This window comes from Hetaerina americana, unplaced genomic scaffold, assembly GCF_022747635.1.
Source record: "Hetaerina americana unplaced genomic scaffold, ioHetAmer1.1.p SCAF_31, whole genome shotgun sequence".
Lineage (NCBI taxonomy): Eukaryota > Metazoa > Arthropoda > Insecta > Odonata > Calopterygidae > Hetaerina > Hetaerina americana.
The window spans coordinates 2833630-2853336 of record NW_027286886.1 but is presented as its reverse complement, the minus strand read 5'-3'; the positions used below and the strand labels follow the sequence as shown (position 1 = coordinate 2853336).

At 39.7% G+C, this 19707-nt stretch overlaps 1 protein-coding gene across 2 annotated transcripts in view; it reads left to right on the top strand.

Moving 5' to 3' along the window:
- Mtp (microsomal triacylglycerol transfer protein) overlaps positions 1-19707 on the top strand; it is a 58989-nt gene that overhangs the window by 21448 nt on the left and 17834 nt on the right. For both annotated transcript variants that reach the window (XM_071589015.1, XM_071589014.1), the window contains 4 exons: positions 1644-1825; positions 11106-11309; positions 12908-13054; positions 13148-13316. In XM_071589015.1, coding sequence (XP_071445116.1) covers positions 1644-1825; positions 11106-11309; positions 12908-13054; positions 13148-13316 — 702 coding nt within the window. The remainder of the gene's footprint in view (positions 1-1643; positions 1826-11105; positions 11310-12907; positions 13055-13147; positions 13317-19707) is intronic.

The following is a 19707-nucleotide window of genomic DNA, read 5'->3' as shown; positions in this document are numbered from 1 at the left end:
ACACCTAAAATTATGCAAATTTGTCTTTGGAATATGGTTTTTGGCCTATGTGGTGAATCCACACTATTAGAGGAATCTGTATTACATCTAGCTGGTTTTGGCGGCACAAAAGAACACTCTTAGTGCACTGGTTAGGATTCAATTCTTTAATAATATGCAAACTGGGCAGCACATTCTGAAGCAAGTACTCGTCAAATGGGAGTGGTCAGCAGCGCTCATACCTCAGATAGAAGGGATGAAGTTTTTACATAAAATTTGAAAAGAAAACTTCTAAATTTTCTGGAACAAATTTATGAAGGATGTAATGTTATGTACTATTTCTTATTATTAAGAAATTAAAATCTCACAGCTCGCGTTTGTTATTGAGCTTGTAATGAAAAATTGTCATTGCAGATCTTAAAGTATGGAATTTATCTCTGCTTATGGACAGAGAATGTGAGATTAAGGTTCTAAAGGCTTTTATAAAAAATTAAAATGTAAAAGGAATGAAGGGCTATTGAGCAGAACAAAATGAGTGTCACTCCGAGTAAACATCGTAATCTGACCCCGAGTTCCGCGTTAAGTCTTAATTCTTGTATTTCTCTGCTCAGCACGATTCTTTCAGTTAAACTAAGAAAATGCAAAAAATTTAAGTTTTTTTTGGCAATGTATTTTAATATCATACTCAAGGATTACTAGTGCCTTTCTGAGATTCTTGTTGTGCCGGATATTTTGTGCCTTTCGGGAATAAATTTTTTAATATAAAATTTCGCTCGGGACGTTTTGAATTTCCCAAAACATATCGCCGGCTGACCTTGTCCCGCAAAGCATGACGTCTAAGTCCCACAAGGCATGACGTAACGGAAAGGTCGTTGATCCCTGGTTCATTCATTTGGTCGGTAGTCACGATGAGTGAGATTACCAGACCTACGGGAATGCGAGTGGAGGGAGCTTCGTGTTTCTCGCTTTTAACAAGTACCTTTGCCCTCGATGTGATTTTAGGTTGTCAACAGTACTTTTATTCCGAAAGAGTTTTCTATAATATGCACTGTTCTGCGAATTCTGAAAAGCTCGTAGGTTTTGTATTCCAAGAGGTACGGCAGTTGGCTGCATGTTATGCAAGGGATACAAGCAATAATATCATCCGGATGTGTCATTCGTAATGTTATTCCAATAGGAAATGGGATTACGCAACAAGCGACTGCTTTACCATAATATGCCGAACAGGTTGACCGATAACGACCAGTTGTGTATCATCCCAAGGTCAGATTCGTCGTATGGCCAGTGTGGATAGTAGGGGCGTTATATTACACACGTCACTTCATCCTTTCCCCTCCAGCATTTCCTTTGGCTGCCTGCTAGCGAGTCTCGTTAGACCTGTTCCATCATCGAGGGTTCAGGAACAGGGAATGCGGTTGGGAATTAATGGATTTGAATAAACAATCATATATATTTTCTTTCTAGAAAAAAGTGTCTGTGGAGCGTGAATTACTTTCTCATTAGTCTCCCAAATATTGTGTCGAAGCTCAAATGTGAGTTGTGTGCTGGGATTTGCACAGTAGTGATTTTTGATGGTGGTTATGCAGACGGAATGATACTCGCCGTCGTGACTTTGCTATGGCTCACTCTACCGTGCTATGGATTCGTGCTTCTTTCATCCGCAGCATCGTCTACTCGACAGTATGAAGCAGGCAGACGACTCTCCTATGATTACGAAACAACGGTGTTCATCAACGACGTTGGATTCAATCGGAAAGATGTTGGCTACCGTATCACAGCACCCCTTGAACTCTCAGTCGTGTGGCAGTCACCCATTGATACGTCTGAAAAGCTCATGTATTTGGAGGTATGTTTCTATTTATGTAAAATTTCCGTATTTTGAATTCAATTAATTTTTGTTTCATTCCCGTCCTAATAATGCACTGGCAACCGAAGCTGTAGAATGCAAATAGTGATATTCCATCGAATTAAGAGGCAACATTAAATCTGAGCATATCACTAAATACACGTCAAGCTATTGAAGTTCCTTGATGTGGCCTGGAATTTTTCCATAACCAAAAGTGGAAAAAATGCGTTACACATACAAGGGAACGGAGACGTTGTCGTTTATATTTGAAGTCAAAAAATGAAGTACGACCGATATGATACACCATGACTTAAAGAAGTTCAGAAAAGTACAGCGTTAGATTGAATTTTATAATTTACCTAGACTGACAAAATAACTCCGTAAGATATCAAGGTTCATTTCACATTTATTTCCTACCCTTCAGATTGTTGAAATAAGTCTGGTAATATTCGCTGGATTACATTAAATCAACGTTTATTGTGTTTCTGCTACTAAAAAATAACATTTCCCTATTTTTGAATGAATACCCTAAGTTTGGCAACCGCAAAATTTTATCTTGTGAATCGAACGAATTGTTGCACGAATTAAAATTTCATGGACTATTCTGTTTGGTTAACTCCATGTCAAATCATTCTCGAAAAATATTAACCCACCATTTCACTTTTGGAAATCTATCATCACTTTTTCAAATTTCAAACTTGTAATTCTGTTGCCGAGTATCGTTTGCTACGGGAAAATCTTGTTATATTTTAGCATATTTATGAGTTTTAAGTTGTGGCTCCCTGAAATCAACGGTATGCCTCAATTTTCGGGCACAAGTGAATTAATGGGGAGTAGAGAGATAGTATAGGGAACTCTAAAAGAGCGGACAACATTTTAGTAACACATCTCGGAATGGTTTTATTGATCCCGTAATCTTCTCAATGAACTTTCTATAGTGTGTTGTAAGTGATTCAAAATCAGCCGCATCAACTCGTTGATTTATCATTGACAAGAGTTTTACATGACATCTCTTTGTTAGTACCAACAATTGTTCACTCCCGTGTGAAAAACTATGATTTTCTTTGGAAACCCGCTCGAGGAGGGCGTTGTTTTACAATGAAACTACATCGTAGTTACTTATTGGATTGGTAGATGGCGTGGGGTGCGCATCGCGCGCCCTGGCTGAAATGCGAACTTTTACGTACACTTAATTTTTATTATTATTAATTATGTAATACTAACAAATCAAAGCCTCGACTATAGCAAATAACTTACGTGGTGTATGCAGGAAATAAAAAACATCTGCAATAGCCGTGCGATATTTATCGACTGGAGTAACTCATAAAGTCCAATTAAAAAAATTCATATTGTCGTAATTTAAAAATGGACCTCATTTCAAATTGTATTTTTACAGTAAACTTTTACAAAATTATTGGCAGTTTTTGGCAGGTGGCACAAAATCTTTCAAAGAAGATTCCGAAGTTTCTGCCTCTGCAATTGAAGAATAAAATTATAGTAGATAGTGTTATTGCAAAAAACCCTCTCGTGGATTACATCATTGACGTGGTGGAGGGGGTTGTGCGTTCCGATGACCCCTAGAGCTGTGCTGGCAGCAGCAATGATGATTGTTCCTGGTAGGGTGCCCACAGGTCACCCATGCCAGGTAGGTCGAATGTTAGGTGCCAGGCAAAGAGTAGTCCACGCAGAATCTGTTCCTCAGTCAGGCAGCCATTGTATGATGGTGTATGATTAAAAACATCAATTAGAAAGGCTACGGGAAACCACATAAATTATTAATCCTAAGATTTTCATGGAAGACACTTTCGAGAAAAGGAGTCCTGGCAGCTATGGGGCTCAGATCAACCAGTCATGTGTCATGCTGGCAGCAGGAGATGCAAGGCTTCTGCAATCATCTTCTCACGAAAGCCCTGCAAAGCAAAACCAACAGCAGCACAGAATACGCAGAAGAAGACCGATTTAGTTAGAATAGGAGCTTGGTGTAAGGACAATGTTTAGAGCAGGTAAGTTAGAGAAAATGAAGCAAGGGATGGAAAGAGGATATAAAGATATTTTAGGAACCTGCAAGTGAGATAGAAGGGTGATGGGGATTACTGGAGTGATAGTTATAGAATAATATACAGTAGAGGAGACCAGAGACAGCGAGGGGTTGTTATATTATTGAATACATGCCACCAAGCAATAAAAAGGAGGAAAGAGTGGGTAGGGTATTTGATCAGAAAGAGGACAAAATCATGTGTGCTCCTGCAGCGAAACATTTCATAGCGATGGGGATTGAAATATGATGATAGGCGAAGGAATATTTGATGTTGATGAGGGAGACTATGTTTTAGGTACGAGGAATGACTGCTGGGAGAAATAAATTGAATTCTGCTGGAGACATAGGTTATTCATCGCCAACACTTGTTTTAGACACCACAAAAGATGTAGGTATACCATGGAAAATACCAGCTGACTCATAAAGGTACCAGTTAGATCATATTATGGTTAGGCACAGATTTAAAAATAGTGTGATTAATTCGTACAGTTTCCCAGGAGCGAATGCGGACTCTAATCACAATATAGTACTAATGAAGTGCAGTGTCTAATTCAATAAGATAAGGCAGGGGCGGTGGGTTTTGAAAATGGATTTAGAAGCATAAACTGGCTTGCAAAAGAAGAATCAGTAGGCTGTAGAGAAAATCCATGAGTGAAGGAAAAGAGCTGAATACTCTTGAGGAAAAATGGAAATTTATCAAAAAAGTGGATATCGAAAGCCAAAGTAAGAAGGGAGAATCTGTTACCAGTTAGAAATAAGTTGGGTAAGATAATAGGTGAAACCTAAAATATTTGAGAGAGATGGAAGGAATACATAGAAGAACTGTGTGGCTAAGAATTAAGGCCAACAAACTTAGACATAGAAAGAGAATACTTGGTCAATTATGAAAGTAATGCAAATGATTTCATTGTGACGCAACTATCCATGCTAGTGCGGTAAAACTAGTCGGTAAATGTTGTGGGGAGTCTGCTCTTTCAACGCAGCCATTTGCCAGTTTGCTCCAAGCAGTATGAGCAGAAAAATATGTCTGCATGAAGTGTGTTTTTCGACCTTGTAACATGGTGGGATTGAGCGTTCACTCCACCATGGCAATGCCCTCAGCCACACATCCTTCACTGTTACCAACTTCCTGGCCTGGAGCAAAACCACGGTGGACCCCCAGCCATCTTACAGTCCTGACTTGGCTCCTTAGCACTTTTTTTGTTTCCCCGACTGATAGAGAGCTGAAAGGAAAGCATTGGGAGACAGTGGAAAACACCCAAACTATGTTACAACATTCCAGAGAGACATTCCAGTCAAGGAGTTCAAGGGTGCCTTCCAGGCGTGGCAGACACGTCTTCGCAAGTGTATTGATGCCGGGGGAGAGTATTCTGAAGAATTTTAAGCTTTTGTGATAGCATCGTCAATAAATATATTTTTCCCAGAGAATACACCTTACTTTTATAGTAGACCCTATTTGGCGTAGATGAAGATAGCTTCAGTCCGTGATACTCGACAATGAGATAGAAAGGGAGATGAAATCAAATAAGGCAGTGGGGGTGGACAACATTGCTGTGGAACTACCAAAAGGTGTAGGAAAATGTGGGAGGGAGAGTCAATATGGACTGATTCCTAGTATCTATGAGGAAGAAATCTGCTCGGGACACATTGTGAGGTCAGTGTTTGTTCCTATTCCAAAAAATGTAAAGGCTCCATCATGGTAGGACTACAGAACAATAAGTTTCATTTCCCATGCAACTGAAGTGGTTCTCAGGATCATCAACAGAAGGATGGGGAGTGGGGCAAATGTAGGGGATGATCAGTTTCGGTTTATGACAGGGTAGGCACACAGGATGACATTGCAGTAATGAGATTACTAATAGTTGGAAATGCATAGTTGCCTGTTTTTTTTGGATTTGGGAAAGGCTTTTGTTAAAAGTGAATTCAGAAAAACTAATGAGTACACCAGGGTAAGGTGAAAAGTTCTTGGCCATACACAGAAATGGCATTCCAATCAGCCAAAATTTATGATTTCTGTCTGGTTGCACATGTCATTAGATAGTAAGACTAGTCTCAACTTTTTCTCTCCAGTAGTTTTACGCATATTGTTGCAGTCTTTTGTGTATTTTGTTAAAATGGAAATAGAATTTCATGCGGTCATAAAATTCTGCGTTTTGGATGGATTAACTCCTAAGGAAATTCATCCAAAGTTGACAAAAGTGTATGGTGACTCTGCTCCTTCAATGTCAACAGTTAATTAGTGAGCTGCTGAATTTAAATGTGGTCGCACATCCCTTGAAGATGATCAACTTGAGGGATGCCCTAAGCCACAACCACACCATCGAAAAGGTGCACGATAGCATGTCAGGTGACAGGCAAGTGAAAATGAGTAAGATAGGTATGGCCATGAGGATATCAGATGAAAGGGCATGAAACATCTTGCACAAAGAATTAGGGATGCGAAAGCTCTGCGCAAGGTGGGTGCCGCATTTACTGAATACCAATCAAAAGCAAATGTGCAAGCAATTTTTGCAGCAATGTTGGGACTGATTCTTAAAGGATAACTTGGGGGATGATCAGGTTGGGTTCAGGAAGGGGAGAGGCATGGGTGATGCATTTGTAGTAATGGGGCGACTCTTAGAGAGGAACATGGTGCATGGGAACACTAATAGAGGGACAGGAGGTTAATCCACAACCTTTACATGTGGAACAAAAGAAGTAGTGGCAGTTTTAGAGGAGATGACAGACAGCTGGGGTCATTTGTGCCATTAGGGTTGGAAGGGAAAGGATGAAGGGTGGAGGGAAACCCAGCATTTCCATTAGCCTACTCTTAACAAGAGGCGCTAAGGGGTCTGCAGTTTGATGCCCCACCTGACAGACAGCGTACTCACTCAATGGGCACTCCACATAGCACACCAAGCAGGGAACAGGATACCACTGAAAAAAATATGCCGTCTCCAGGGGTCGAACTCGGGCCCTCTGGGTGGGAAGCCAGTATGCAAGCCACCGCATCATCAGATTCTCCGTGTGAACAAATGAAGAATATAAATTTTTCCATAGTATATTGGTATGAAAACCTCAGATAATATGTTATGGCAGGTACTCTTGGTAAGAAATATAGTGCTCAGCTTTTTACTTGAGTTAAAAAGTGATCATTCCAGTGACTTTGCCAGTCAAGATGAATACCAAGGAATTAGGTGCTTGACACTTGAAGTAAAGCTGTACCATACGTGTATACATTGACTTGCAGGTTGCACACATTTTTAATCTTATATGAAAAATAAACCATTTGCAATTCCTCAGTGTTTAACTGTAAATATTTTCAACTCTCCATCACAGGTGCTCAGCAACTTGATTAGCTCTGCTTATAGTATTGACGAGAAAGGGCCAAGGTATAAAGTATTTTTGTCAGCAATATGGTGGTATTGCTGGGTATATTTAGAATTATTTTCATTAAATCATTTAAAGATTGTTGAAAATAAGATAGGGCCATTTACCAATCATTGGGGATTGCCATAGCTAATGAAACTGTTGGTGGAAAAATATATTTTACCCTTATTGTCCAGTACATCAATTTTATATCTCTCACTTAATTGTAATTGCACACAGACATATTCTACTCCTGTAATGCTTAGTCTATTAAGGTTTAACAATGGCAATTAAGGATTTATTGCTTTTTATGATTGGAAAAATGAAAAGACATGCAAAAGACTTCTGATTTATTGTCAATTGTGGACAAAATACGATTTATTAGCATATGTTCCCAGTGCTAGTGGGCTTCTATGAGTTAAACAATGCTGGGATCGGATCAGAAACTATTTCACTTCTAGAAAATGGATGAAATGATTGTAGAAGACTTGTAATATTATATTGAATTAATTAAAAATGGGTATTACCCTATAACAATTCCTGTGAACCCTCTTAATATGAGGGTAATCCCATAAGTACCCAACCCTACAAAGAAAACAAACATTTTGGAAAAAATGTATTTATTTTTCAACATAATCTCATTTCAGCTCTATGTACTTTTCCCAGCGATGTTCAATAAGTGCGAAACAATTTTTTTAATGAGAACTGTCTTGCTCCTCAAAGTAGCAATTAACTGCTGGCCTCACTTCATCACAATTTGGAAATATTTGACCGCCGAACCATTTTTTCAAGTTTGCGTACAGAAAATAATCCGAGGGGGCTAAATCTGGCGAATATGGTGCATGAGGTAGCAATTTAATCTTTAATTCATGAATTTTGGCCATTGCAACAACGGATTTGTGAGCTGGTGCATTGTCTTGATGAAACAACTCTTTCTTCTGAGTCAAAGGTTGCGATAAGTTTGCATAATACTCGCCGTTGATATATTTCCTTTTTCAAGGTAGTCAATGAAAATGATCCCATGTGCATCTCAAAAAACCAATGCTATGACCTTGCCTGCAGATGAAATGGTCTTCGCCTTCTTTGGAGCGGGTTCTCCCTTTTGAATCCATTGTTTTGATCATTCTTTTGTCTTGGGTGTGAAGTAATGGACCCATGTTTCACCCATGGTTATGAAATGGTGCAAAAATTCTGCTTTGTTGCTGTGAAACTTAGCTAAGCATTCAATTGAAACATCTTCACGGCACTGGTTTTGCTTGAGTAGTAGTATTTAGGTGAGGCGACCGACAGCTAAGGTCATTTGCACCATTAGCGATTAACAGGAAAGGAGGAAGGGTGGAGAGAAACCCGACATCGGCATTAGCCTACTCTTTGCAAAAAGGTGTCGAGGGATCCGCTTAATGTCCCATTCGATGGACGTCATACTCACTCAAAGTGCCCTCCACGAAGCACCTCAAGTAGGGATTGAGATACCACTGAAATATATTCAACACTGCCAGGATTTGAACCCGGGCCCTCTGGGTGGGAAGCCGGTACGATAGCCACCGCACCATCTTGATCCCCTGGTTTTGCTTGAGTGTAAGCAAACAGGGTACCCATCTTGCCCACCGCTTTCTCATGTCCAAATTTTCAGTTAATATGCGACGTACCACACTTTTTGAAATACCTACTATGTCTGCTAGCTCGGGCACTTTCAGTTGACAATCATCCAGTATTGCTTTGTGAATTTTCTTCACCGGTTCTGGAGTTGTCACCTCATTTGGTCGAACAATGCGATGCTCGTCTTGACAGTTTGTACGGCCTCATTCAAACTCTGCTACCCAATATTTTACTGTTGTAAATGAAGGAGCAGACTCACCCAGAGTAGAATCCACTTCAGCTTTTATATTGGTTGGGCTGAGGCCTTTCAAGTAATGTATTACATAACAATGACCAATTTTCTCCATTTCCACAAATTCACTGAAAACTTTCAGTATTGATGGCTTCCAAACAAATACTTATTAAGGAAGCATCTTCAAACTTGAAACATATGCTTTATAGATAGCATACTTTCTAATGCAGTGATATTTTTTAAAAAACTACCGCCATCTCTAGGTCAGGCCGGGTACTTCTGGGCCTTCCCATGTATTTTTCTAAAATAATGTTGTGACTGACCTGAACTAAAAATGTCACAATACCAAATGCCAAAAATCCGACAAATGACTCCAATTATTTTATAAATACAAAAATACATTTATTTTCTATAATATTAGCTTCATTCTAAAGGTTAAATGTTTGTTTATTTTTCAACATAATCACCATTTGGGTTGATGCATTTTTGTAGATGATGTAACAGTTCTTAAGCCCACATGTCATACTAGCTTGTCACCGCATCCTTGATAAGCATTGAGCCTCATCTTTCACCCTGTCATTGGAGCTGAATTGCCTTCTGGCTAAATGTTCTTTGAAATTAGGCAAGACGAGTATTCACTGAGTGCCAAGTCCAGTTTGTAGGGTGGGTGGATGATGATGTCCCATCCAGACTCTTGCAGAGGAGCTATGGCATGATGGGTATCTGTGGGCAAGTTTTGTCATGGAGAATGATTATGCCCTGCTCAGCATTCCTCTTATCTAGTTCTGAATTGCCTATCTGAGATTTTCCAGTGTTTCACTGTACCTATCAGTTTTTATTGTAGTCCTAGCAGGCATGAAGTCCAAAAACAATACCCCTTTTCAATCCCTAAACTCAGTTTCCATGACTTAAACGGCAGACTGCATTCGCTTTATGCTGGTTTGGGCAAAGAGGAATACCACCGTGAATGTTGTTTGGTCTCAGTAGTTAAGTGAAATACTTAGGTTTTGTCACCCATGGTGTATTTTGGCATCCATGCACAACTCTCCATACACTTCCATTAATTGGTTCAACAACTTTTGTGATCAAAATCTAAGTAACTTCGCAAAGTTTGCGCTTAGCGGTAGCATCCAGGAGCTACATTCTCAATGGCTGCCAAAGCTGAAAGGCTCAGCAAGAAATGCACATGCTTGTTTGGGAGGGGGGAAACAACAATGACAACAATGTGGCAAACAGCCGCACAAATGGTTTCTCTCAATTCCCCAACAATTTGGTGGAAAATACTAAGTCTCATTGATTAATCACTAAATGATAGTATAAGTGCTTTCAATAATGGGAAATGCATGTTAAATAACAAAATTTGCTACTTAATCTAATGCAATACTGAATTTGGAGATTACGTTTGGCCATGTCCATAAGAGTTCAGCTTTAGGAGAGGGTTATTAGGAAAAATGATACATTTCTATTCAAAACAATGGAACAATAGTTGAGGAGTGCAAGTTGGAATTGCAAATTATGTTCAGATTAATGTAAGTCAAGGAAATAAGCTGCTAAGATGGAGATGCCAGAGGAAATTTCCTAAGGAATGTTTGAATTCCTACTGTAGTTGATTATAACCATGACTTTAAGAATTTTCTATAAATTTTCAAAGTTCTTGAGTTTTTTGTCATTATAGCTGATAAGTTATTCTGATGACACTGCTTTCTCAGAGATGCGTATTCATATTTAATCTCATCATTTTGTTGAATTCACACTGAAAAGCCTGAGCTTTCAATATATTTTGACACAAGAGATTTTGTCCATATTATTTCTTTTTTGTTCTGATGGCTTCCTCGCTTTCATTCATGTAACAGTAATTTTACCTTATGAATGCTTATGGTGGGAGTAACTCTCTCTCCACAATAAACTTGTAAGTCAGTGAATTGGCAGTTCATTTAAATCATATGCTTGTTAATTATTTGTATTGTCATAGCATATAATTTTCATCACTCTTTTTACAATCAAGAAAAAAATATTTTCACTCTTTCATGTATAATAAGATTATTTTTCAATGCTTTATTCAGGTATCAACTCCCAAACTGCACATTAAATCACGTAAGGCACCATCACCAGAAGGATTCGTGAGCCATGCATCTAAATTAGATGACATGGTCAAGAGTCCATTTCTAGTTCATTGGAAAGATGGTATTATACCTAACATTTACCTGCAAGAGAATGAAGATGTGTCCCTGTCCAATTTGAAAAGAGGGATTGCATCTTTGTTTCAGGTATGAAATAATTTATTTGTTATGGTTGTTTATACTTTGTTCTTTTATGTAACATTGCTCATGCAAAGAGGATATGGTAATCCAGTGGATAGAGCACTGGACTGGTGACCAGAGGGCCTGCATTTGATTCTGGATGATGCTTCTGGGCACCATGGAATTCACCCAAGCTGTTCATGGTTTTTTGGGTACCAGATCTTCCTGGAAAACCATAGGCAGCACAGAGAAAGAGGCCTGACCCCCATGCCCTGATTTGTGAATTTCACATGACATTGGGCTAAGTACTGTGTGAGCTTTATCATCATAGCCTTGGCATACAATTTTGTGAAGTTTAAGAGCATATATTGGTCAATGGGCTGAATAAGTGGTGAGGTATAGAAGGGGGATTATATTTTATCTTGATGAGGTCCTATTCGTCCACTAAATCATGATGTGATTCTGGAGGATACGCTGGAGCATTGTCTGAGGCAAAAAAGAGTCCCAGTCTGGATATTCTCCTGCACATAAGTCTTTACTGAAGGAGAAAACTGTTCATGTATTCATTCATTCAGTGAAAAACTGCTTGGTAACCCATGCCTTTTATACTTGATCTCCTAATAGCATTGATATTGCTCTTAATTATGTTATACTTCTTAAATACTCATGGATTCTCTGAATGGTGCAATGACCAAGGTTTGATCTTAGAGTCCCCACCAGCATGATGACACAGCTAGAGAGTGAGGTGGTCTTTAATTGGCTTATGGCCTTGTAGAAACTTTGCACCCCTTGATATCTACATTTACCTGGGTATCTTTTTCTAAGAAAGGCCTGTTTCATCACAATTTCAATCATGAAAGGCTTGGTTCAGACCATCTTCCCCCCTAGTTCACCAGCTCCCTCATAAACTTTTCTGCCGCTTCTGAATTAGAACTGGTGGCCTCCCATTCATAGCAACACTATTAACTCCAGTCCTCTTAACGTTCTGAAATCACCCTCTACTAGCTTATAACTTCTCCTTTTAATCACTAGACACTCCTTTTATCAAATCATCATGGAGCAGGTAAGCTTTCTCACAAGTTGTCCTATCTAAATCACATCATCATCTAGCTGTTTTTCATTAATTCAATTGAAGAAAATATTTCCTTCGCTTTCATACTTTTCAATCTCAAAGGAGTAATTCTAAAAATTCCTTTTGCCACATCACTTGCTTTGATTCAGTCTTTTCAGGTTCTCAAATATTGGCATCTCTGAATAGTGTTTTTTCTCATGCAATAGGTTCTGGTGTGAGAGTTATTGATATTGATGGTTATTTTTACACACAAACAATAATACAGACCACAGTCACTATTCTTATTTCCATTAGGGCCCACTTGAAGCTTTACATTAATGCCAAAGCTCTGTCAATAATTAAAAAAAACATTGGCGATATTTGCTGCCCTGCTATTGCATTCCCTGGCCTAGTATGAACATTGTGTGCTTTTCAAATCTCTTTAAAAATATGGCAATTTATGCTTTAGTTAATAAGTGGGATAGCTTGTTGAAAATGAAAAATGGCTCAACACAGGCTAAAAAGTAAAATCTGTTTATATGCTTTCTGTAAATATTTATTGCCTTCTTTTCAGATCCGACCACTTGATGTTGGAACTGTGGAGGAAGATTCATCTGGGCATTGCTCAGTGTCATATGAAACGAATGATGGTGAGGTCTACAAAAAAGTCAAGTCAAATTGCACTCGAGAAGGAGACTTATTGATCCAAAATCCAGATAATGTAAGTGTTTTCTCAAGCATTTATGTCATGGAGAATTAAATTGTAAAATGTGTATTTATTTTGTTTGTAAATTGATCATTTATTAATTTTTAGATCACTGGTGTTGAAGTGTCATCCATGAGAGAATTGAGATTTTCTTTTGTCGGAAATAATGATATGGTATTGAGTAATGTCATTACCAATGAAGTTCATGAGGTGAAAGCAAGACTGATGCAAGACATTGGAGGCAAAGTAATTTCTAAGCAAGAAATGAGACTCTCTGGTGAAGTTACAGGCATTTTCCTTATTTTTATTATTTACTTATTTAAATAACATCATATATACTTCTCTATTGCTATGAAGAAAACATAGATTAATCATTTTATTTAAATGGAATGGTAATCTTTATGCAAGATTAATTGGTATCCTAATTATTGTAGTAAAATGCTCAGGCTACTAAGAACTATATATTAGGAGCCCCTAACAATTGAGAGTGGAGGGTGAAAGCATGGTATGAAATCGTTCTAATTTCTGTGCAACATATATCTTTCCTTCATGGAAATTCATAGGCATCCAAAAGTATCATTCAGTTTTCTCGTCAAATCCCTGTAGTGTTTCATTGTTTTTACTGGCATAGTATGCTGAAAGATTTTTCCAAATGATCTCTATATACGCCTCATCATCACTTCCTCTTCCCCATACTCACCAAATCTGACACTTGATACCCCGTTGAACTTCTGCACAACCTTTTTCCCTGTAATTCATGTTGTGACCATATTACTTGAAGACCTTATCATCATCCTGCAGGACAGTCCCCTCTCCTCAAGCCTAGTTTCTATGTTTCTCATTTCTCCTAGAGGTGATCTGACTGGCTTCACAATGCTCTTTGGCATGCCTTCCATACATTATTCCCTACCATGCAACTCCATGGTCTTATCCCTATCTTTGCCTGCATGCCCTCTCATTCCTATCCCCATCCCTATCCCCATCCCTATCCCCCTCCCCCTCCCCCTCCCCCTCCCCCTCCCCATCCCCCTCCCCATCCCCCTCCCCATCCCCCTCCCCCTCCCCATCCCCCATCCACCTCCCCCTCCCCATCCCCTCCCCATCCCCCTCCCCATCCCCTCCCCATCCCCCTCCCCATCCCCCTCCACATCCCCCTCCCCATCCCCCTCCCCATCCCCCTCCCCATCCCCCTCCCCATCCCCCTCCCCATCCCCCTCCCCATCCCCCTCCCCATCCCCCTCCCCATCCCCCATCCCCCATCCCCAACCCCATCCCCAACCCCAACCCCATCCCCAACCCCATCCACAACCCCATCCCCAACCCCATCCCCAACCCCATCCCCAACCCCATCCCCAACCCCATCCCCAACCCCATCCCCAACCCCATCCCCAACCCCATCCCCATCCCCAACCCCATCCCCAACCCCATCCCCAACCCCATCCCCAACCCCATCCCCAACCCCATCCCCAACCCCATCCCCATCCCCAACCCCATCCCCAACCCCATCCCCAACCCCATCCCCATCCCCAACCCCAACCCCAACCCCATCCACAACCCCATCCCCATCCCCCATCCCCAACCCCAACCCCATCCCCAACCCCATCCACAACCCCATCCCCAACCCCATCCCCATCCCCAACCCCATCCCCAACCCCATCCCCAACCCCATCCCCAACCCCAACCCCAACCCCAACCCCATCCCCATCCCCATCCCCAACCCCAACCCCATCCCCAACCCCATCCCCATCCCCAACCCCATCCCCAACCCCATCCCCATCCCCATCCCCAACCCCATCCCCAACCCCATCCCCAACCCCAACCCCAACCCCAACCCCATCCCCATCCCCATCCCCATCCCCATCCCCAACCCCATCCCCAACCCCAACCCCATCCCCAACCCCATCCCCAACCCCATCCCCATCCCCATCCCCAACCCCATCCCCAACCCCATCCCCAACCCCATCCCCAACCCCATCCCCAACCCCATCCCCAACCCCATCCCCATCCCCAACCCCATCCCCAACCCCAACCCCATCCCCATCCCCAACCCCAACCCCATCCCCATCCCCAACCCCAACCCCATCCCCAACCCCATCCCCAACCCCATCCCCATCCCCAACCCCATCCCCAACCCCATCCCCAACCCCATCCCCAACCCCATCCCCAACCCCATCCCCAACCCCATCCCCATCCCCAACCCCATCCCCAACCCCATCCCCAACCCCATCCCCAACCCCATCCCCAACCCCATCCCCAACCCCATCCACAACCCCATCCCCAACCCCATCCCCAACCCCATCCCCATCCCCAACCCCATCCCCAACCCCATCCCCAACCCCATCCCCAACCCCATCCCCATCCCCAACCCCAACCCCAACCCTCATCCCCAACCCCATCCCCAACCCCATCCCCAACCCCATCCCCAACCCCATCCCCTACCCCATCCCCAACCCCATCCCCAACCCCATCCCCATCCCCAACCCCATCCCCAACCCCATCCTCAACCCTTTCCCTATCCCCATCCCCATCCCCATCTTTGAAACATGCCCTCTCATCCACTCCCTTTCTGTATTCACCTAAGTGAATCAGTTCTAGCCAACTTTCAATTTCATCAAACTTCAAGTACCATATTTTCCCATTGATAACGCACACTTTATGTATAACGCACACCCAGAACTTGGTAGTATCATGAATTTATATAAATACCGCGTGCCCAGGGCTTCATAGTTATCTTGAGTGTGAATCGCACATTTGTATATACATATATATATATATATATATATATATATATATATATATATATATATATATATATATATATATATATATATATATATATATATATATATATATATATATATATATATATATATATATATATATATATATATATATATATATATATATATATATATATATATATATATATATATATATATATATATATATATATATATATATATATATATATATATATATATATATATATATATATATATATATATATATATATATATATATATATATATATATATATATATATATATATATATATATATATATATATATATATATATATATATATATATATATATATATATATATATATATATATATATATATATATATATATATATATATATATATATATATATATATATATATATATATATATATATATATATATATATATATATATATATATATATATATATATATATATATATATATATATATATATATATATATATATATATATATATATATATATATATATATATATATATATATATATATATATATATATATATATATATATATATATATATATATATATATATATATATATATATATATATATATATATATATATATATATATATATATATATATATATATATATATATATATATATATATATATATATATATATATATATATATATATATATATATATATATATATATATATATATATATATATATATGCGGGTAAAACTTACATATTGTGTGTGTAAAAATACGTCTATGTTTGGATATTTTCAGTTTTCATTACATAACGTGCATCGTCATTTTTTCGATCATCTGAACATTTTTGTATAGATAACGTGCGCGTTATCGATGGGAAAATATGATACTCTTAAAAAAAATTATACATCATCTGTAGGTTAACCAGCATTCATCATATTATGTAGGTGAAACTTTTATCCCCCTTTTCTCCGCCTTAATAACCACATAGAATCTGTGCAGATTTTGGTCTCAAGACATGCCCTCACTCAAGCACATTCATTTGATATTTGTTTTTCTGTTTCTATCCAGTACACACTACCTCCCACTACATTGAGTACACAGCTAGCAATAAACAATTATCAATAATATGGATGTTTACATGATTCTGTCTACCAGTCCTCAACAATTTCCATTAAGCAAGATTGTCACAGTTCCACCACACAATGACGTAATTCTTAATTAGATCATAATCCTTAATTAATCCATTTTTGAAGTCTTGGCATCATTTTCTAACCTTTCCTTCACTCATTACTGTAGGTCCATCAACTAGGGCACAACTACAACATGAATTCGGGCAGCTGATGATCCTTTCACATATGAAAATTATATATTTCCTAAACCATGGTCACCTACCTCAGTACCATCACTTCCTTCGCCTACTGTCATGTTCCAATCTACCATTACTATCGAATATTTCATACTAGGAGCACCAATAAATATTTTGTCTTATTGGTCGTATCCCCAATCAATTTCTTCCATCCTATGTTTCCTTAGTGGCATGTAGACCTGAACAGAGACCAAGTCCATTGATTCAACATTCACATTTACTAATACGTAATATCCCTCTTATGTTTACTATGCTTTTCTTACTTTTTTGTTCAATTTTTTTGCCGCCCCTTGCTGGCTCTCTTCCTGTATAAATCTCTGTATCTATTGCTTCAGTAATCCCTGCAATCCTTCCATTTCACATTTGCAGCCTTAAAATATCCTTATTTCCTCTCTCCATTTTCGTTACATATCATCTAATTTCCCTGTCTTTAACATCAACCTATCATTCCAAGTCTCTATTCTAACTGGTTTGGTCCCCATCTGTGGTGGTGCTGTTGATTTCATGAGATAGGAGGAATGGAAGCCTTTCTTTTCCCTCTGCTGGGCATGACAATTGTCCTAGTGGGCCAAATCTTGTAGTTGCTCGGACCTAGTCTCTGACCCATGTATATCATTGTCTCATCCATAGTACTTTGATTTATTATTATTATTAGGTAATCTACCGGTTAAGGTAGGTTTTTGGATGGACGTAATTACTAATTAAATAATTTGTGGCCCCTAGCAAAACACAACATCCTACTCTACATCAGGTCCCTCTTCAGCTCTGTGTACTTTCTTCCTCCCTTCATCCCAACCAACATCCCTATCCTGTTCCTTCCCTTTCCTCGTTTGCCTAACATTCTCCCCTCTATTACAGTCTTCAACATCCCGCTGCTGGTCAACACCCCCTTCAGCCACTTTTCCTGCCTCCATAGGATTGCTCCCAGCAAACCCCTCTCTTCACCCACCATACCAAGTACTTCCTCGTTTGTTTTCTTCTCTGTCCATTTAACCTTCTCCATTCTTCTCCACACCCACATTTCAAAAGCCTCCAATCTACGTCTATCCTCCTGCTTCAATGACCACGTTTCCGCGCCGTACATAGCTGCGCTCCAAATTAAAGTTTTTACGAGTCTTTTCTTAACATCCTTACTCAACGTCCCCGTCGTTAACTCCCTCCTTCTTGTGAAAGCCTCTTTGCCTAGCGCAATTCTTCTCCTTACGTCCCTACTACTTTGACCGTGTTGGTCCAAAACACTACCGAGATACGTAAACTGTTCTACCTGCTCTAGTTTTAGCTCTCCTATTTTAATGTTAAGCTTAGCCTTTTTCTTTCTAGAAAATCGCATTACCTTTATTTTATTAATATTGATTCTCATCCCATACCTGTCGCACTGAATTTCCAATTCACTAAGCAATGGTTGCAGCCCCTTGGCTGACTGACAAACTAAAGCTTGGTCATCAGCAAACCTATCTGATTTTACGAATTCCCCGCCCACTTTCATTCCTACCTCCAGTTCTTCCCATGCCTCTTTAATCATTTCCTCTGCATACAGGTTGAACAGCAACGGTGATATGAGCAACCCTGCCTTACACCTCTTCCTAACACTGCCCAACCGGACTCCCCGTTCCCCACTCGTACCTGAGCAGTCTGAGACATGTACAGGTTGCGGATTAGCCTCCTTTCCCTCCAATCTATTCCTATTTTCTGCAATATACTCATTAGTTTTTTCCAATTCACTCTATCAAACGCTTTTTCGAAATCTACGAAGCAGGCAAATACTTCCTGGTTGTGTTCTATATTCCTCTCGATTAATAATCTCATTACTGCAATGGTATCACGCGTACCTCTCCCCTTCCTAAACCCAAACTGATCATCCCCTAAGTAATCATTTGCCCTACTCTCTATCCTTTTGTTTATGATCCTGAGAACAACTTTAGCTGCATGGGATATCAAACTTATCGTCCTGTAGTCCTCACATGATGTAGACTTTGCCTTTTTCGGAATAGGAACAAAAACTGATCTCACAAAGTCTTCCGGCCAGATTCCTTCCTCATAAATACTGCGAATGAGCGCATGTAACCTCTTCCTCCCACATTTTCCTAAGCATTTTAAAAATTCCGCGGGAATGTTATCCACCCCCATGGCCTTATTTAGTTTCATCTCCCTTAATGCCCTTTCTATCTCATCGTCGAGTATGCCTGGACCTAAGCTATCTTCCTCTACGTCATGTTCCTTTTCTATGTCTAACTTTGTTGGTCTAAGCTCTTTACTATACAGTTTTTCTATATATTCCTTCCATCTCTCTTGGATCTTTCCTGTCTCAACTATTACCTTACCCCCCTTATCTCTAACTGCTATCGTTGATCTCCCTTTCTTACTTCCCGATAAAGATTTAACTTTGCTGTACAGCGCACCGATTTACGAGTACTTTGATTTATGTCCATCATTCAGACTTTGGTATACCTTCTGAAATTAGACTTTCTGAGTATGAAGCATCACAAACTGAGCACACTAAGGTACACTATGTATACATTCACTTAGTCTCCATGTCCTTGAGTGCTTTTAAA